The sequence below is a fragment of the Ovis canadensis genome, chromosome 19, assembly GCF_042477335.2.
Source record: "Ovis canadensis isolate MfBH-ARS-UI-01 breed Bighorn chromosome 19, ARS-UI_OviCan_v2, whole genome shotgun sequence".
Classification (NCBI taxonomy): domain Eukaryota; kingdom Metazoa; phylum Chordata; class Mammalia; order Artiodactyla; family Bovidae; genus Ovis; species Ovis canadensis.
Window position 1 is genome coordinate 67,572,502 of NC_091263.1, and position 20,928 is coordinate 67,593,429.

General features: G+C 44.6%; 1 protein-coding gene and 1 long non-coding RNA gene across 2 annotated transcripts in view; one reads left to right on the forward strand and one right to left on the reverse strand.

Annotated features, from left to right (window-relative positions):
• The window catches only part of LTF (lactotransferrin), a 30,782-nt gene extending 20,472 nt beyond the window's left edge, over window positions 1–10,310 (forward strand). The window contains exons 13-17 of the mRNA XM_069562196.1: window positions 579–720; window positions 4,988–5,055; window positions 7,004–7,188; window positions 8,325–8,514; window positions 10,079–10,310. Of these exons, the coding sequence (XP_069418297.1) occupies window positions 579–720; window positions 4,988–5,055; window positions 7,004–7,188; window positions 8,325–8,514; window positions 10,079–10,113 (620 nt within the window). The 3' untranslated portion in view covers window positions 10,114–10,310. The remainder of the gene's footprint in view (window positions 1–578; window positions 721–4,987; window positions 5,056–7,003; window positions 7,189–8,324; window positions 8,515–10,078) is intronic.
• Window positions 10,311–14,924: 4,614 nt separating this feature from the next.
• LOC138424807 (uncharacterized) lies at window positions 14,925–17,596 on the reverse strand. The gene is made up of 3 exons (XR_011250972.1): window positions 17,384–17,596; window positions 16,520–16,736; window positions 14,925–16,083 (listed from the first exon to the last, which is right to left on the reverse strand). It is a non-coding gene; the product is annotated as an uncharacterized lncRNA (long non-coding RNA).
• Between the last annotated feature and the right edge of the window lie 3,332 nt (window positions 17,597–20,928).

The window sequence follows — 20,928 nt, forward strand, 5'->3', positions numbered from 1 at the left end:
ACATCTGGTGGTCCAGCCCGCGCTTCTGCTTTCCACGTGCAGAATGAAGGAAGGGAAGGAGAAGGGGCAGAACATGTATGCCAGCTGTCTTTTGAAGATGTCAGGACACTGGCCCTCGATACTCCCGCTCACATTTCAGAAGTGAGTGCCTGGCCACGTGGCTTACTAGCCACAGTCTGATAAGGCTTATCTCTGTTTTACCGGGTACCAGGGGCCCTGGTGAAAAGCAGGGTTCCTATTACTGAGGAAAAGGGGAGAGCAGAACCTGGACATTTTGCAGCTTCTGATACAATGGCCGCGGAGTTCATCAAGCTGAGTCCCCTGCTCGAGGCTGCGAGGATGGGACCCTTTGTACAGTCACAGACTCTCTTCTCCAGCCCCAGTCAGGTTGCCTATAGTCCCAAGTTTTTCTGAATCCTGTTGGGGCCCAGGTTGGTGGTAACTTGTTACTATGTGTTATAATGAGCTTGTTCTGTCTGCCTTAGTCAGACCAAGCCACGCCTGTCACCTGCTAGGCAGAGACCACTTAATCTTGACACAGGTAGGAAGAGCTGGCTCCCTATGTTTCTTCTCTGCAGATGAATTCTTTAGTCAGAGCTGTGCCCCTGGGGCCGACCCGAAATCCAGCCTCTGTGCATTGTGTGCCGGCGATGACCAGGGCCTGAACAAGTGTGTGCCCAACTCTAAGGAGAAGTACTATGGCTACACCGGGGCTTTCAGGTGGGTGCTGTGGCCAGGCTTCACCAGGACAGGGCCTTGGCCCTCAGCCTCCAGGGTCTTGGCACATCACATTCCTTTTTATTTTTTTTCTCTTTGTAAAATATATTTCCTTTATTTTTAATTGGAGGATGACTGCTTAACAATGTTGTGTTGGTTTCTGCCATAGAAAACGAATCAGCCATGAGTACCAGAAGTATATGTACATCTCCTCCCTCTCTGCCCCCTGCCCCCCGAGAACACCCCTGTAGGTTATCTCTGAGCACCAAGTTGAGCCCCCTGTGTGGTACAGCGACTGACTCTCTGTTTCACACGTGGTGATGTTACATGTCAGTGCTTCTCTCTCAGCTCGTCCCGCCTCTCCTTCCCCCTGCTGTGCCCGCAAGTCTTTGGCACTGCTTTGCAGAGGGGCCTGATGTGGTCTGTTGGGGGCAGCCTGGGGATCAGCTGATGGGCGGGCTGGGGAGGGCTCCCATCATCCCACGAGTGGGGACTGACCCCGGGGCTGTCTGACCTCAGCTCTGCTGGGCCCCTTCCTGTGTCCTGGAACCAAGGTCAATCTCAGTGGACCTCAGTGTCGTGTTCAGAATCAGATAGGGAGAGGTTGTGGTGTAAATCCTTTCGGCAACTCAGTTTTATGGGGAAGAATTCTCTTTCCTGTAGGCACCACCTTCTCCCCCAGTCTAGGTAGTTATGTCTCACGTTTTTCTGCTCTCTTTGATTTTGGCCTTAGAAATGGCAGAGAAAGAGTGTTGAAGAGTTATTCTCCGCTAGTGAAAAATAAACCAAAAAGTGTTTTCAGAACTCACAAATTATAAACACTTAGTGAATTACAGTATCTTTTCACAGTCCTCATTTTTTCAATCACATTCATGCAGCTGTTACTTCTGAGTGATATGGTTAGGGGTTTGAAGGGCAGAGTTCTCTCCCCCACCTGTTATTTTATCTCTATTCGCCAAGAATATATTTCACCACCAGGTGGCGTCATGTATTTAAGAAACACTGCTCAAACTGGTCTTGGAATTTTTTAAAATGTAAATTCAGTAGCCCTCTCTCCAGTGATGGGATGACATAAAAGTAGCTTTTGCTATACTCTGAGTGACTTATTAAATATTTCATGAATTTACAAAAAAAATTTTAAGGGGCTAAATTTTTGCATATGGAAAAGTTGTAATGTGATTCCACTCAGAAATACTGAACAGACAACTTGTCTGATAGAAAACCATGAGGTTTTCCTTTTCAAACCTATAGTAAGGCACTATTTCACTGAAAACACATACACTTTAGAACTCCTATTTATACTAGAAGAAAATGCTTTGTCTTTTGCTCAACTCGAAAGTTGGAACTGGAAGTTCTGTTCATCTCTCTGTTTCCAACATCCTCATATATTGCTGGTTTTCAATTTTTAAATGCCAGCCATTTTCTGCTGACTTTTTATTAGGAAAGAAGAAAATCTAGCTTCTGTTACTGCTCCTGTGCCTCTTCTACTCGTAACCACAAGCTTCACCTCCTTTTAGTATCCAGCAAGAGTATGACATATTCAGGGTTTACTTTATTATGAATATGCAAATATTAGTCTCATATTAAATATGTGATACAATAAGATTATATTTACCTTACTGTACAAAGTTTTAGTTTACTCTGGAGTTGATAAATGTCTTATTAAACTTCACTTCACTTTCTATACTGCTTTGAAAAAATCACTCATTCATCCCCAGACCTTCCACTCATAGCACAAATCTCCTAACATCCTGTGCATAAACAGACTGGGTGCTGCCCCAGGTGCATCGTTTACCTGTGAATGTTGCATCTGAAGTTTCCACCCTCCTTCCCAATCTAGATTGGCCCTTTCTAGGCCCCCTGCACATCTGTGGTCGTGGGATTCCCCTGAATCATCATTCTGGGATTTTCCATTGTCTTACTTCCCGTTAAAGGACTTGTTTTTTGGATCCTGCATCTTTCACTTTCTTGATTTTGTTGCGACAGAACATATCTTCTTGAGGAAGAGCGAATAGGAGTTGCTGGTTTTTGAGTATTTACATGTTTAAAAACATCTTTAGTCCACCCTTGAAGGGATTTATAGTTTGAATAACTAAATGTAGGCTAGAAAAAGTTTTCCTAGGAATTTTGGCAGGATTTCCACATCTGGGAAATGGCAGCATTAACTGGTTTGACCAACGGTCCCATGAAAAATAAGGAAAAGTGTTGGACTCAGCACAAACACACACACAGACATGTTCCTGAGAGCACTGAACAGCTGACAAAGTAACAAGGGATTATTAGACTAAAATCTAAGGCAAATAGGGATTGAGGGAGCTAAGTGGAGCCACTTTGTCCTGAGGACAGTTAGCGACTGACAAACTTACACTCAGAGGTTACATACATCTTTAGGGTAGGAGTGAATGAGAGGTAGCTTTCCCTAGCTTCCCCTCCACTCCCATAGGGCTTCAAGTTGCCTAGATGCGGAGGAAGATACACACCATCCCTGAAAAAGTGAAACCATGGACCAGCTCTTACATGAATTTGCAGCTCCAACTTGTGTCTCTTAGGATGGTTCAGAAATTCTCAACTCATAATTCCAAAAAAAGTGACCCTAGACTAGCGAGATCACTCGTCTAGGAACCTGTCTTGAAGACAGAATCTTCAGGTTAGGTCTCAAAGACTGCTCAGAAATACTCTTTGAATAATAATGAGCCAGACACAGTAAAAACAGTAACTATTACATTGTTAAGCAAACACACAGGGAAGAAGTTGCCAGAAGTGGAAAACAGAAGAATCAGCAGGTGAGTGTTCTTAAAAGGAATAAATAGAACTTCTAGAAAGGAAAAAAAGTACAGCAATTGAAGTTAGCTATGCAGCTGACCAATTTAACAGATTAAACGTAGCTAAAAAGAGAAGTAGTGATGTGGAAAGTATATGAAAAAATTATGTAGAATGTAACATAGAAAGAAAATAAGCAAATTTAGAAATTTAAGAGCATCAATCCATTGTCTTCTAAATCTAAAGTTTCTGATGAGAAAGCTGATAGCGGTCTTTGATCCCTGCTGCTGCTGCTGCTGCTAAGTCGCTTCAGTCGTGTCCGACTGTGTGTGACCCCATAGACGGCAGCCCACCAGGCTCCCTCATCTCTGGGATTCTCCAGGCAAGAACACTGGACTGGGTTGCCATTTCCTTCTCCAATGCAGGAAAGTGAAAAGTGAAAGTGAAAATTCTCAGTTGTGTCTGACTCCTGGTGACCCCTTGGACTGCAGCCCATGAGGCTCCTCCCTCCATGGGATTTTCCAGGCAAGAGTACTGGAGTGGGTTGCCATTGCTTCCCTAATTTTTGTATATGACATTTTTTTCTTCTTGAAAAGAAAATTGTTTTTAAGTTTTTAGCAGTTCATTTTTGGCTTCCTAATTCTGAGAGAGAAGTTTTGGAAAGCTCATGAGATGTTTTAGTAAACAGATCTACACAAAGAATATTTTTTTGAAGCGTAAATAAATCAGACATATTTGATGCATATTTATCTCTAAATTTCAGAGATTAAACAATGAATGAAAAATACTCTTTAGGAAAAATGAGTTCGGGGTTTCGTCCAGTGTAAAATGCTTTGAAAGTTATTTTCTTGAAAAGTTTTTGATTTTAAAAAATAAAAGAAATAAGCAATAGTTGTAAAAATTATTTTTAAATCTCCCTCCAGTGTTCTGAAACTTCAAGAGGTTATATGTGTGGGTCTTCTTTTAATCCATTGGATGGCACGTGTGTATTTATGCTGCATTTATATCGGCTCTATTTAGTCCTCCTGTTCTCAGCTTCTTTCAGTGGTACCTAGTACTTCTAATTGTTGAGTCTTTCTGGAGTTCTGCTGTGCACATCAGCTTTCTCCCTGGGTGTTCCCCACCCAAGTTGGACACTTGGGCGTCCAATTTATGTCACAGTTTTCTTTGCTCTGTTGGGTCAATTACCGTTCATCCATTTGATCTTTGACTTCCAAATGACATTATTATCTTCCCTGTTTCCCTCTTGCCTTCCTCTCACTCATGGATTTGTGGCTTAAAAAAAGAAAATCTCATTCGTGCCATGTTATTGGCATTTTACAAGGAGGGAGGGTACTTAGAAGTCTTTGAGCTACTGTTTTAAACTCTAAAAGTTCCTGGACATATTTGTCTTTATTTTTTCTATGTTTACTTCCACGTTGCAGGTTTTGGAATGTGTATCATAAATAGCTATGAAAATTCTAATAGTCTTTCCTCTCTGGCAATGTTTTTATTCTCTGGAACAATTTAGGTGCCTGGCTGAGGACGTTGGGGACGTTGCATTTGTGAAAAACGACACAGTCTGGGAGAACACGAATGGTAGGTGAAGGTGTTGTCCTTTCCCCTGCAGAGCACAATCTCTGCTGCCACAACATAGCCTACTGTTGTGGCAGCCCCCGCGCGGGTTGGAAAAGAATTTCCTGACACACAGTATTTCAGCAAGGAGTGACTTTATAAGAACAAGGAGCAGAGATAATGAGGGTGCTGCAGGCACAGTGGGCCGACCTCCTGGCCAGGGATGGTCGACCGAATGCTGTTAGAACAGCAACCAGGCTCAAGGGAGAGCCGACTCTTTCCTGGGTTAGTAGCCAGTTTTTATAACCTCAAGACGAAAATTGCTGCTGGAAGGGTGGCATTAGGTGATTGGTTAGGGCGCTAGAGGGTGAGCACCAGGGTAGGCAATTTTTCCTGTTAATAATATGGGGTCAGGAAACTGGTCGGTAAGGATCAGGTGGGCTTTTGGCAGTGGTTACTATGGGGCTCAGTCAGTTCCAGAGGTGCCCTTGACTCTGGGCCACAGAAGCACGCCATCTGCCTGTCTCAGCCGATTAGAAGTTGAAGGTGAATGATACTAAAAAAAAAAAAAAGTTGAACATATGCAAGTAAAAATTTCCCCTTTTTTAGAAGGAAGTAGAAGCCTTCATTCAGCCCCTATGAGCTCTCAGTGGGGAGACTCCTTGGAGAGTGAATGAGGGCAAACTCACAGGCGGATGATCAAGCGGAAGATCCGCCAGCCAGCAGAGAAGTAGCCACTCTCTCTTCTGACCTCTGGTGAAAATAATAATGATAAATTCAAGACTCTCCGCAGTTTGCTTCATTCTAAACTGCACCTTTGTGCTCACCTCCCATCAGCCTCTCCACCCAGAGGGAACTACCACTTCCTCCCCTGGAGAAGGACCTGCCTCAACTTTCCACCTCCCTCCCCCAGTGACAGCTACAGTCCTAGGCTCTGCTTCCTCAAGTCCCTGGGGAGAGTGACTGAGTCCAGACATGTAAATTTTGGGATGATCTGAGTATCAGATAGACAAAGCCAAGAGGTTGGAGGAAGTGTTTTCTTGAGGGGAGAGGGCAAAAGGAGAGAAGCAGCCAGCCATGTGACCGTGGAAGCTGTATTTGCATACACACAGGCGATCTGCATACGCACAGGCGGGCCTGCACACAACTGTATTTCGAATTCAGGAACCGTGAATCTAAGTGATCTCCAGGGCTCAGATGAGTATAGTTTTAAGCTGCTCTGGGATTTTGCAACTGTATTTTATTGAAATTGATTTAAATATATTGGATAAACCCATAAGAGAAGTTCCTATCCTTCTTCTAGTTACATTAAGAGCGTTGGAATACGAAAGAAAACAATTTCTTCTTGAACACAAACCAGCACTTTTATTTCTGGAACTTGCTGGAAAATATGGATTTTTCATATTTTTATAATACACAGTCCAATGTAACAGCTTTATGGAGATATAATTTATATACTGTAAAATCCACCCATTCGGACTCTCTGATTCAGTGATCTGCAGCGCATTCACAGAGTGGTGCAGTTGCCAACAAAATCCAATTGGAGAACGTTCACAAAACCCCTTTAAAAAGCTCTGCTCCTGTTAGCAGTCCCTTCCCCACACCCCCCAGAGCTGGCAACCACCAATTCACTGTCTCCAAAAATTAGATTTGCCTATTGTGGGCATTTTACAGAAATGGAATCCTACGATAAGTGGTCTTCTGTGACTGGTTTGTCTTACTTTGCATCCTGTTTTCATCTGTGTGGTAGCATGCGTCAGAACTTGGCTCCTTCTTGTTGCTGAGTAAGACTCCATCGTGAGCATATAGTGCTGGTATTTGATACATTTGAAGTCTGTATAACTTGAGGAGCTTTATTTGTTCTCCTTCACGTGTGTGCATTTCAAGAGGCCGGTGGGTGGTCACAGCCCCAGAAAGGAGGCTTTGACTCACCGGGCAGCTGTGGCTGATGCAGCCTTCTCTCTGTCTCCAGGAGAGAGCTCTGCAGACTGGGCTAAGAACTTGAATCGCGAGGACTTCAGGTTGCTCTGCCTCGATGGCACCACGAAGCCTGTGACGGAGGCTCAGAGCTGCTACCTGGCGGTGGCCCCGAATCACGCTGTGGTGTCTCGGAGCGATAGGGCAGCACACGTGGAACAGGTGCTGCTCCACCAGCAGGTAAGGATCACAGGGCCTCCTGCCTGTGCTTATCTGCAGGGACTCCCCTCAGGTGGGCAACCACAGAGCTCAGCGGATCCGCTCATCTCCAGCCATTCTTCCTCGTGCCCCAGCTTGAGGCTGGAGATGGCAGTAGTTGTCCACACTGTTGGCCTGCCCTGAGTCTCAGGCCCCTGGACATGTGCTCACTGCCCAGCCAGGAGAGGCTGTCTCTCCTTGAGCCTCCTGTTGTTCTTCCAGCAAATGAGGGAGGCGACTGAACCTTCCTTTCACAGCCAGGTAGAGAGTTGGGTTTCTTCTGCTGATGTCTCCAGAGCCTGGGCTGGCTGGGCAATGTTCTCTGACAAGGTCCCTGCATTTGTAATCTCTAAAAACAGCTGACCCAGAACCTCTATAGATTTAAGGCTATCTGTGTGGAGATTTCTTTCTATTTGAAAGACATCCTATAATTTCCTTCAAGTCTGGGATTTTTCTATTAGCTTGTCTAGTTCTGTGTTAAAACGGCATGTTTTTTTCTAGATGAGCTTTAAAGACAGTGACCCTAGGATGTAAAAATAAGCCCAGTTACTAGCATGCCTGGAGCTTCCATTATGCATAGTCACAGGTGCTGATAAGAGGTCTGCCACCTTGAAGGTGCTTGGTCCTTGCAGCTCACCTCTGGAGGAGCCCTGGGCACAAAGGAGGAACCATGGTCGGGGTAGGCCAGGTGACCCGCCCAAGGCAATGACCTGGTCTGTGGCAGAGAGGATTTCCCGTGCAGACTGCCCTCTGGGAGAGCTGGCCTATTAGAATGCTAGAGGTGATTAACTTTGAGGATGGATCTCAAACTCCTCCTCTGGTACCCATCAGAAGTTCTGAGGGCTTAAGCCACAGATTTAAGGAGCAAGGCAAGATGGTGGGAGGTGAGATCAGTGGTGAGATCGGAGGTGAGATCAGGTGGTGAGGTGCCTGGGCGCTGGCCTGGGGCCTGGAGCAGGGGAAGGCTCACCCAGGGCAGTGGATCGATTCTAGAACTCGGCTCCTTTTGCCCCACGGTCTTCGGGCAGCTGATCCTGCACAGCAGAGATTGCCTCCCAAGTCCATAATCTCTCTTCTTTTCCTCAGCTGGTCTCTTACTGTCTGCCCTTCTGACATAGGCTCTGTTCGGGAAAAATGGAAAAAACTGCCCGGACCAGTTTTGTTTGTTCAAATCTGAAACCAAAAACCTTCTGTTCAATGACAACACTGAGTGTCTGGCCAAACTTGGAGGCAGACCAACGTATGAAAAATATTTGGGGACAGAGTATGTCACGGCCATTGCCAACCTGAAAAAATGCTCAACCTCCCGTAAGTGGAATATAAATAACATCACTGAGAAACTGTCTTGCATGAAGGTCAAAGTTGGAGGGTCAAACATTTTAGGGGTGATGTGGGTTTAAAAACAGTAAGGCAATGCAATGTCTCTGTACCTCAGAGATGGAGATGGTGAAGGACAGGGAGGCCTGGTGTGCTGTAGTCCATGGGGTTTTGCAAAGAGTTGGACACGACTGAGCGACTGAACAACAAATACCTCAGGAAATTATGCTCTCATTGATGAAGTGAAAGAATTAGAGAATAAAATAAAGCAGTAGATAATATGCTAAATTTTTATAATGCTGATAGCAATTGTAAATATATTTATGCATGTAAATATATCTATGTTCGTAAATATATGTATATATGATACACATGGGCTTCCCAGGTGGCGCTAGTGGTAAAGAACCTGCCTTCCAATGCATATAAACATGTACACATGTCTATACATATATATTGAGAAATGGCAAATTCTGATTTCTAGGCAGTTACCATAAACAGTAACCATAAAGAGAATACAAATTCTCATAAACCATTTTAGCCAGGAAAATGTATTGACAACAATTTAAAAACGTTTAGAAGACATAGCAGAGTGTTGTCAGGCTCCAGGCAATAATTCCCAAATCTCAGTGAGTTCTACCTCCTCTGTGCACTGGAGTCATCCGGGTTCCTGTTTCTGGTCCCTCCCCAGGGGAGTTGGAGGCATTGGTGGGGCTTGTGTGGTGGTCCAGGGGGAGGGGGAAAGCTGGGAATCTCTACATCAGTGGTTCTCAACCGAGGATGATTTTGTCCCTGAGGCATTTGGCAATGCCAGGAAGTATTTTTAATTCTGATGACTTGGGGTGGGGGTGCTGCTGGCATCTGTGGGTAGAAGCAAGGATGTTTCTACACAAAGCACAGAACAGCCTTCACAATGCAGAGTTCCCCAGCCCCAAATGTCAGTAGTGCCAAGGCTGAGAAACCCTGCTGTATCCACAGGTATCTCGGGAATCGTGATGCAGGTGGATCTAGGGCCACACTCAGAACCCTGCTGCAGGGCTACTCTCAGAGCAGCCGCTCAGGACTGCACAGATCATGCGCCTCTGCAGGGCAGGCTCCTCTGTCTGTGCTGAATCCCCAGGGCTTAGCAGAGACTCGTACAAAGCAGGTGCTCAGGAGGCATTCACGGATGAATGAGTGAGTGCCGAGGTCGACACTATTGCAGGCAGATTTGCACGAAAATGATTGGTTGCTCGCAAAAGAAATTCGAGGACCATGTGAACTTGAGAGTGTAACAGCTGATTCACCTGGAGACAAGTGGGTGGGGGTCGTGTCACTCAGGTTCAGAGCAGGAAATCTCGAAACTCAATGAGGACCAGAGCTTCTGTGTGCTCCCTTGGGCCCTGCTGCTCTTAGCAGGAGGGGTCATTGGGAAATATGGGGATGGCAAGCTTTGACCTACAGTGGGGAAGAAGGGCAGAGGGAAGTCTGTTTTAGTGTCTTCTTTGATTGATGCATTGATTCCAAGGGAAAAAAAAGGAATCCATTTCTGAATCTCTGGCTTTGTTGTGTCCCACAGCGCTTCTGGAAGCCTGCGCCTTCCTGACGAGGTAAAGCCTGCAAAGAAGCTAGCCTGCCTCCCCGGGCCTCAGCTCCTCCCTGCTCTCAGCCCCAGTCTCCAGGCGCGAGGGACCTTCCTCTCCCTTCCTGAAGTCGGATTTTTGCCAAGCTCATCAGTATTCACAATTCCCTGCTGTCATCTTAGCAAGAAATAAAATTAGAAATGCTGTTGATTTTCATTCCCTATAAAATGCCAATTATCTTCTCTCGAATGTTCTACTGAAATCGTGTCTGACAAAATACCTGCCCAGTGGAACCTTTCCTTCCCTGTTTTCCAGGTCACACCTGCCTCCCACTTTCCTGCAGTTTTGTGTTTGGTGTCTGATGGTCGGGAATCTAAGGTCAGGCCAAGAAACTATTTTCCTCTAGGGAACATGGTTGGTCAGTTACATAGTTGTCTGTGTAAGTGTAGGTTTGAGTATGTGCATATATGTTTGTTTCTAAGGTGGGGAAGAAATAGAGAGTAGGAATCAAGTGATCAGTGGAAGAAAGTGGGTGCCAAGAAGGTTTATGAGTATTTGGTATTTTAAGTAAATAGCATCAGGTGTAATACATGTACAAATATAGACAACCAGGGGAAAATGTGGAATACATTGGGCCCTCCGTGTCCCTGGGTTACACATCCTTGAATTCAACCAACAGAGGACTGAAAATATTTGAAAAATTTCAGAAAGTTCCAGAATGTAAAACTTGAATTTGCCATGTGCTGCCAACTATTTACATATAGTTTACATTGTATTAGGTGTTGTTAAGTAGCCTAGAGGTAATTTAAAATGTATAGGAGGAAAAAAAAAAAAGATAAAATGTTCAGGAGGATATGTATGCAAAGACTACATCATTTTACATAGAGACTTGAGCATCCTTGGATTTGTCCTGGAACCAATCCCTGGGTATACTGAGGTACAAGGGAAAACTAACTGTGCATAACTGTGCATTTATCCCTTGGCTTTACTGGTCCTCGTTCTCCAGTTAACCTCTAGTCATCGGTTTATTCCTACTTTTCTCAGCCAAGCTTTTTCAAGTGCGGTCAGAGAGGGCTGCCTTCACTTTCTTCAGCAAGTCGGGTGGGTGGTTGGGTCATTCTCTCTTCACCTCACTGTAATTTGATTCTAACCTATTCACTCCCTTGAAGTGAATAAGAATTCTGGAATAAGACGGAAGCTTAGTAGGGTTCCCATCTCTTCCCCCAAGCCCCGTACATCTCCGATCCTGTGGACCATGTGGTTCTTGAAGCCCTGTTTCCTGATCTTCCTTGCTGCTCCTCCTCCTTCCTTTCTCTGCCTTTAACATTTTTTAAAGTTTATTTTTAAAATTTATTCTTCTTCTTCTGTTCGTTGCACTGGGTCTTCGTTTCTGGAAGGACTTTTCTCTATAGTTGTTGTGACAGGCTTCTCACTGCAGTGGCTTCTCTTGTTGTGGAGCATGGACTCCAGGGCTCATGGGTATCAGTAGATAACTTAAGCAGAATGAAAGGCCCATGAAATCCCCTTTTCTGGCTGAAATAAAGTTTCAAAGTCTAACATCACTGTATCCATTGAAAGTGAAAGTTGGTCAGTCGTGTCTGACTCTTTGCGACTCCATGGACTATAGTCCTTGGAATTCTCCAGGCCAGAATACTGGAGTGGGCAGCTTTTCCCTTCTCCAGGGGATCTTCCCAACCCAGGAATCGAACTGAGATCTCCTGCATTGCAGGCAGATTCTTTACCAACTGAGCTATCAGGGAAGCCCCTGTATCCATTAGCTCATGCTAAGTTATGTCAACATCCCAGTACCTTACATAACAAAGCCACATTCATGGGTCATGGGTCACATTCATGCCTGTCATGAGTCATCAGAGACCGCACTCTGACCGCACCTGGGTCTCTTTATTCTGAGGCCCAGGCTGAACCAGCAGCTCCCACCTGGGGTGTGTTGGCCTATAAACAGGGGAAAATAAAAGGGTTGGAGGCACAACACAATAACTCTTAAAGCTTCCTCCTGGGAGAGGCCATATAATTTCCATAATTTCATCACCCAAAACAAGTCAGGAGGTCACAGCATCACTGTGTGTGTGGGGGGGAGGGGTCTTTGGTCTCACATCCTTTCACTCTGACCCTGAATTGAGTGTGAACTCTGTTTGGTGTCCCTGGTTTTACTTTCTGAAACACCCAAGTTCCTTAAAATCTTCTAGGAAAGCACATGGCCTTGCATTCTGCATGGTTCCCACTCTAAGCTTTTTTCTGCCTGACACAGATATTAATGACCATCAATTGTAATACATTTTAGCACATTCCACTTCAGATTGTACTGAATTAGTGTTTCCTCAGTTTTTTGGAAAATATTCTCATCTATAGTTAACCCAAGCAGACTATTCACGGAGGCTAATTATTTACTCACTTCAAACTCACCACTAATTCCTCAGAAAGACAACAGTTTGCAGCATCTGTAACATCTGTTTACTCATCAAAAGCCAAGGAAAGCCATTCAGAACCATCTGCCTTGTGTTCTGACCATGGATATTGGTCCCAGTGTCTTCAGCTCTGTAAGCAAGAATTGTCAATGAAAGGTTAACAGTCGTTTTGGAAATTTTAAATATTTATTTATTTTGGGCCGTGCTCAGTCTTAGTCGCTGTATGGGCTTTTCCCTAGTTGCGGTGTTTGGGCTTCTCACTGTGGTGGCCTCATCCGTTGTATATCACGGGCTCTAGGGCATGAGAACTTTAGAAGTTGCAGTTCCCTGGCTCTAGAGCACAGACTCAGTACTTGGGGTGCACAGGCTTAGTTACTCTGTGGCACGTGGAAGCTTCCCAGATGACGGATTGAATTTGTGTCCTCTATGCTGGCAGGCGGATTCTTTACCACTGAGCTACCCAGGAAGCCCTAACAGTCTTAAATAAGTTAATTTTCTCTGGACACATTTGTTTGCAGTTGCAATCAAATGATTTCTTTCATTCAACATAGTTAAAAGGCTTTTCTTGCTTGGTTAACAAATGAGCTATTTAGAAACTTACTTTGCTTATAGCCTTATTTCATTTTTTGTTCTGAAGAAAAAAAAATTTTCTTTTTTTTTTTTTTTGGTTTTGGCTGGACTGTACAGCTTGTTGAAGTTTAATTCCTTGACCAGAAATTGATTCTGGGCCCATAGCAGTGAAAGAGCCAAGTCCTAACCACTGAATTGCCAGGGAATTCCCTTGAAGAAATTCTGTTGTGATGAGATATTTCACTTTAAAATTTCTAAATTTCCTGATTTTTTTTTTTCTCTCTGAGTTTGGAATAGCGCAACGAATGCTTAGGCTGGAAATATCAACACATGTTGTATTCTTTTAGCACAATGACAGTTTCACTGTGTAATAAACACACTGCTTTGTCATCTAATTCGATAACAAAATAATCCACAATCCATCGTGACATTTGAAGTTCACTTTTCTCTTTGCTTATTTTTGACATGTTGGATATGAACTGGCAATAAACAGAAACTGTCTACTGAAAACATTTTCTAAAAATTTACATTGTGTGTAAAGAGAAACTGTTTTCTCTACTGACAACACTTTTTTTATATTGAAATATAGTTGATTTAAGATGTGTCAAATTTCTATTGTACAGCAAAGTGATTCAGTTGTATATATATATGTACATTATTTTACAAATATTTTTCCATTGTGGTTTATCACAGGAGTTTGAATATAGTTCCCTGGGCTATACAGTAGGGCCTTGTTGTTTATCCATTCTATAGATAATAGTTTATATCTGCTAATCCCAAACTCCCAATTCATCCCTGCCACAACACCCTTGCCACTGGCAACCACAAGTCTGTTCTGTATGCATGTGTCTACTCAAACCATTTTGGATGCTAAATATGTGGGTTTCTTACACCAAACAATTCTCTAATTCTCTGTGGACACAACTGGGTTTCCTGAAAGTCATTTCAATTTTGACACTAACCACTTAGAGTTCACCACAGGTTAAAGGCCCAGGCCCACCAGACTGCCCTCTTCCTTTAGATGCCAATCACAAGTAGTGGGTTCCCAGGTTACATATACTTTTGACCAACTTGGCTATAAACCGAGGGCTCCCACAACTTCCTCCTTAGGTTTGATAATTTGCTATAATGACTCAGAATTCAGGGAAACACTTCACTTATTGTTTCCTATTTATGTTAAAGGAGCATATAAAAGATACAGAATAGCCAGATAAAGAGGTACATAAGCTAAGGACTGGGAGGGCCTAGAGCATAGGCGCTTCTGTCCCTGTGGAGTTGGGGTGTGCCTCTCTTCCAGCACATGAATGCATTCATTAACCAAGAAGCTCCCTGAACACGGTAGTATAGGGTTTGTATGGAAGTTTTGTAACATACACACAATTGATTAAGCCATTTACCTCTGGTGGTTATCCAGCCACTCTGCCATCCCTGGAGGTTGGGAAGTAGAGCTGAAAGATCCAATCCTCTAATTACAAGTTGGTGCTGGGAACCAGCTCCCACCCTGAACTTACATAGGAAAGCAGCAAAAGTTACTTCACCAGCATATGCTCAGGTCTGACTGAAACTCAGGCATAAAGTTTATTATGAATAACAAAAGACACTTATCACCCCACCAGTCTAGGCTGAAGATTGCATGTACATGTCACATTGTATTGTACGTGTACATGTACATGTCATTGCCGTATCACATCATCCGTCTGCTACCTGTAGTGCTGTTGAATCATAACCACCTGACTGTGGTTTGCAACGCACCAAGGGGCAGCAGGAAGCCATGAGTTCCAGAAACCATCTCACAACCACTGGACTCAGCCATTACAGTGCAAAAAAAGCCCACTAGCAATACATATTTACAATGCCAATTAAACTTTGTTAATGGACACTGAAATCTTTATTTCAAATGACTTTCACATGCCATGAAAAAATATTCTTTTGACTTTTCCCCAACTATTAAAAAATAAGGTAAAAGCCATTCTTTGTGCAGGTGCCCTGCCAAACAAAACGACAGGTGGTAGGCGGGGTTTGTTCCAAGGCTTGTAGTTTGCCAGTTCCTTTGGATGCGCCCTTTGTCCTCTGGTAGGAACATCGCCGGCCCTTTCCACCTACTCTCGCAAGTTAGGCTCTGCCTCTGCCCAGCAGGACAAGTTCCTGGAGGAGCTCGACAAGCACAACAACGACGACTCTTGTTTCCACTGCACCACGTGTCGAAAGGGCCTAGAGCTGCTCTGGGGCAGCGATTTAGCCACCACGCCGATACCTCCAGCGCGGTGCTGTAGCGCTTGGTCAGTGCTATTCGGATTATGTGCACCGCGCAGGAGTCCACGTGGCTGGCAGTGTTTGCGCCTGCGCCTGCGCAGTCCTTCCGTGGAGGGCTGCGCGGCAGAGGGCCCGAAGGTTACCGCGAGGGTTAGAAGGTTCTCGCGAGGCCTCAAAAGTTCTCTGGCGGCCTCGAAGATTCTGTCAAGGGCTTGAAAGTTCCCCGGAGGGCTCCAAGGTTTTCCCTCGGGCTGCTTGCCTTGTTTTGCGGGTTTAGTTTGAGGGAAAAGCCGCTACCATGTGGTGCAGGGAGCTTCCTGTCAGGAGGAGCGTCGTGTATTCTTAAGTCGGGAAACAGACTGAGGCTGTGTAATTGTCTCTCAGGGAGTTAGCTGTTACCCTTAGCGTATTTGGACTAGTTTAGCGCCACATTGTTTCCAGAAATAATTACAAGTCAGTCCTGAGTGGGAAAGAAGTGGCCTGTGAGCAGGACATCTAGAGCCCAGGCCCAGCTCTGCTGCTGTGTGGCTGTGCGACCTCAGGTAAGTCCCTTAGCTGCTCTTGCCTCAGCTTTATTTCTGGGTGAAATGAGGGGCTGGGCCTTGTTCTCTATGACTGTCGAACAGATCGAGTCTCACCCCAGTCATGAGGGACCAGAAAGGAGATTTTTAAAGTTTGTCCTGGGGGAGGATATCATACTTTTTTCTTTGTTTTCACCTGTGGTGGTCTGTGTGCAGGCTAGAAAAGAATTTCTGGAAAGGCAGAATGAGAGGTGAATACAGTTTATTAGAGTGCACTCATTAAATAGAGTGTGTCTGATAGACAAAGCAGGCAGGATCAGGGAAGAAATGACAACGAACACGTGTCATCTGCCTGTCTTTTCTAGCCAGGGAACAAGGAAGAGAAGGGATCTTGCTGTCATTTACTAATTAGGTACCATATGTATGCTTTCCTTTTCGGGGGAGAAGAACAGGACAAATACCCTTCCTAATATGGGGTTAGCGAAGGGACGAGCTATGCTCCCCAGGATGGCGCAAAAATTGCAACGGTTGCGACCTGGGTGGAAGGGCGATAAGGGTCTGATGCTTTCTGTTTCTGCCTTCTGAGGCCCTTCGAGCTCAGCTTGTTCTCTGGTCCTCTGGCCACGATATTATCCAGACAATATCAGAGTTAGTTTTCTGGGCTTACCTCGTGGCTCAGTGGTAAAGAATCTATCTGCCGGTGCAGGAGACATGAGATCCATCTCTGGTCCAGGAACGTTCCACAAGCTGCAGAGCAACTGAGTCTGTGTTCCTCAACTACTAAGCCTGTGCCCAGAGCCAGGGAGCTGCCACTGCTGGGCACAGGTGAGAAGCCACTGAGGTGAGAAGCCCATGCACCACAGCTAGAGAGTAGCCCGTGCTCCCTGCAACCAGAGAAAGTGCACAGACAGCAATGAAGACCCATCATGGCCAGAAAAATTAAAAAAAAAATCAGTTTTCCTCTTCAGCTTGATCTTAGGAACATTTCCCTTTGTGCAGTGAGAGTCAAAGAGGGCTCAATGGACATCTACATACCCACCATGTGGAGCTGACAGGTGTTAACATTTTGATGTGTTTTCCTCCTCGTTTCTGTTATATGACCTGATGTGTGTATGTGTGTGTGTGTGTGTGTGTGTGTGTGTGTGTGTGTGTGAGAGAGAGAGAGACATTAAATTATTTGAATGTGAGTTGTGACCACTGTGACATTTCATTTCTAAGTTGTTTCTTTTTGCATTTTTAAAAACAAATTATTTTTAACTGGAGGATAATTGCTTTACAATATTGTGTTGATTTCTGCCGTACATCAACATGAATCAGCCATATCATTCCTAAATTCTTGACCATGCATTCTCTAAGAGTAAGGACAGTGTCCCACATAATTCCAGTTTTATTGTTACTCTTGAAATGATAAATCTATAGCATCTGATATGTCGTTCATAGTCATATTTTTCAGCTTTTCCCTGTAATGTCTTTAGCCTCTTTTTAAGGAGGTGTTCCCATTACCCACTGGTAGTCAACCCCTCCTTCTTACCTTCCCTCATGGGCATGAGTCTCACTCTTCTCTGTGGGAATAACAGCACCTGTGTTGGCTGGAGTCTTTTTCTTGGCCACCTCCTCATCTGTCACTGCATCCCATCTCCTCTAGTCCATTGGAGATGAACCTGACCCTCTGCCTTGGAGTCTTTCAGAGACAGAGTGGAAACAGTGAGTGTGTGTGCAGATCATCGTCAGACAGAGCTGGCGTGTACTTGGGGACTTGTGTTGTGTGCTTTGCAGAGGAGGGCCAGCCTGTTTGCATGGTGCAGCTGGGGAAGGTCCTGAGCCATGGTGAGCAAGCTGGGTGCACCCGCAGGAAGTGTGTGGCAGGTGAGCTGCAAAGACAGACGCCTGAAGTAGCGTGTGGGTGAGGGCTTGGTGGGGAGGGCTGTCCACAGACTCACAGCAAAACTACTGAGCTGACCATGTGGTTGAGGGCAGAGGAAAACATGTGTTGTCATAGGCGATACAAGCCAGATGGTCTGATCCTCCCTACCACTCCTTCAAACAAACAAGCGGGGATGAGCCCCATGTCCCCAGATCCTTTTGTTAAACATAGTCATTTACCTGGCAGTTGCAGGAGGCTGATATGGGGAGGAGGAGGCCCATGAGAACTGAAATTCAAACACCATCAAGTTTCAGGCAGCATCTGTGGAGGGTGTGAGGAAAAGTGCTGTGTGGCAGCATCCAATGGGCCAGTCACTGTGTTGCTCACTAAGCCCTCATCCCGTCCATCAACCCTGCCTGGGGAGAAAAGTCTTATTCCCAGTTATCTGAAGGTCAGGGAGGCTAGCTGGCCTGTGTTGGGTCCCACTGGAAGAGAGACACCCCTTCCTACCCTCTCTCCAAGCAGGCATGGCAGGGGACTCTAGGGATGTGACTAATGGCCCTGGTCATAGCTAAAGGCCACACCCCAGGGAAAGATCAAAGGATTTAGAGTCGGAAATTTAGATCAAAGATTTTCTTTTTTTGGATGTGCCAGAGATGGTTGGTTGGAGAACTCTGCTTTTCCCAGTGTCCGTAAATGGGTGGCTGACGGGACCAGCAATCCTCAGACCCGCCTTCCCCGAATCACTTGGTATATTGTGAAAAATCTGGTGCAGTTATATACAGGAACTCACTCTATAAACCAAGCTCTAGAGACAAACCAGGAAGTACTGGGTGGAGGAGAGGAAGGAGCATAAGATTTGATATCAGAAAATGTCAAGCCCAGATTCTGACCCCTGAGAGCTGTGTGATTTAATTCTCCGTTTCCACACTTGTAAACTGAAGCTGATGATTCTCAGTTTTCTTTGATTTTTTTGTGGTGCAGATATGTCTGTGAAGGCAGTTGGTAAACAACAACAACAAAGTCTTATTGAAATTCCAACTAGGTGGGGGAGCCTGAGACCAGCAAAGGATGAGCATCTCTTAGGAAGGAGGATGACTGGGGCTGATGTGGCCCCAGAACATTTGGAAAAAAAAGTATTTGTTGCTTAACCAAAATTCAAAATTAACTGGCATCTTGTGTTTTTTTTCAACCTCAAATTTTATTGTTTTCTCATTCACTGTATCAGTTGTTTACCATTTTACAATTTGTTCCATTTATACTCACAAATACATAGAATTGAGATGAACAAGAGACTTCTCGTGAGGTTTCAGCCTTTCTCTCAAATGTCCCAAATCAGAATTATCTTGACTTGATAGGAAATGCTTTTTGCATTAGAAAATAATTTAATTTACAGGCAAAACAGAAACATCATCAATTTTTCTTAACTATGCTGACTATCTTCTCTTTGGCTTTTTAATGATTGTTTTCTAATGCAATAGTTTGTAGAAAAGTGCAAAAGCATGTGTTTTTTTTTTTAGTTGAAAGATAGTTGATTCACAGTGTTTTAGTAGTTTCAAGTATATAGCATAGTGCTTCTGTATTTTTGCAAATGATACTCCTTTATAAGTTATTATAAGTTAATGGCTATAGTTCCCTATACTACGTGACACACCTTTGATACTTGTCTATTTTATACGTAGTGGTTTGTGTTTGTTGATCCCATATCCCTAGCTTGTCCCCTGCCCTTCCTCTCCCCTGTGGTAACTACAAGTGTACTTTCTATGTCCATGCCTCTGTTTCTGGTTTTCATAGACACTCATTTGTGTTATTTTCTAGATTCCACATATAAGTGACGCCATGCAGAATTTGTCTTTCTCTGTCTGACTTATTTCATGCAGCACAATATTCTGTAGGTCCATCCACGTTTCTGCAAATGGCAGAATTCCTTCCTTTTTATGGCTGAATGATATTTCGCTTTGGGTGTGTGTACATTGTCTGATCTGCACTTGATGGCCCTTGGGCTGCTCTCATGTCTTGGCTGTTGTAAATGGTGCAAGCTGGAATCATTCTTATCTTTAGGACGACTGTCTCCTGCTAGGGGAAGAAGATCTTGCTGGATTATCAATGTTCCAAATATACTACTTATGTGTGTGAGCTGTTGTAACTGGATCATCCTGCACAAACTTTTGCTTTTCAATAATGATTTCACTCTGAGTCACTGTCAGAATTTATATACGCCCATGTTTTCATTCTGAAAATTCTGAAAAGATGTGTTCTGTGATTTCAGCACTGTGTCTGTGAACATCCAAAACCAATGTCATTTTGTCTGAGATTTCTGTCCCATATGTGGTGGAGGTGAATGGAGAGTCCAGACCTCATATCAGCATGTGAAGAAGATTCCCACGTGCCTTCTCCTTCTCCTCTCTTCATATCTGCTGGGGTACTTTCTTCTGAGGTCTTGCTCTTAACTTGTCATGGTGTTTTTATTTGCTATTTAATTTCATTCAGGATGAGTCCTGACTTAGCTCAGGCTGTCACAACACATACCACGGACTTGGTGGCTTAAACAACAGAATCTTGTTTCTCACAGTACTCAAGGCTGGGAGGTCCAGCATTGAGGGGCCAGTGGAATTCTGGTGCAGGCTCTCTCCCTGGCTTGCCAGTGGTCACTTTCTTGCTGTGTCCTCCCATGCTGCAGAGAGAACACATTCTCTAGTGTCTTTTCTTAAAAGGCATTAATCCCTTCCTGAGGGCTCCACATCTAAACCAAGTTACCCCACAAAGTCCCCATCTCCAAATACCGTCACACTGGGGCTTGGATTGCAACATATGAATGTTTTGGAGGACACGATCCATCCATACTACCCTGTGAGGACACGAAAGAGCCAGGGATTGGTATAGCCTGTGACTGAGCAACTTCACTTTCACTTTTATGCATTGGAGAAGGAAATGGCAGCCCACTGCAGTGTTCTTGCCTGGAGAATCCCAGGGACAGGGGAGCCTGGTGGGCTGCCGTCTATGGGGTTGCACACAGTCGGACACGACTGCAGCGACTTAGCAGTAGCCGCAGTGCTTACTATGAGATCTCTCCCAGGTGCCACCTCTTCCTCCTCCCTCCTCTGTAATGGAGGTGAGAGGTTGTTGTCCATAGTCATCCCACATTTAAGCTGTCACCTCTACTTGGGATATGTAACAGAAAACAGGCGCTAGATAGCACCCAGCAAGCCTGT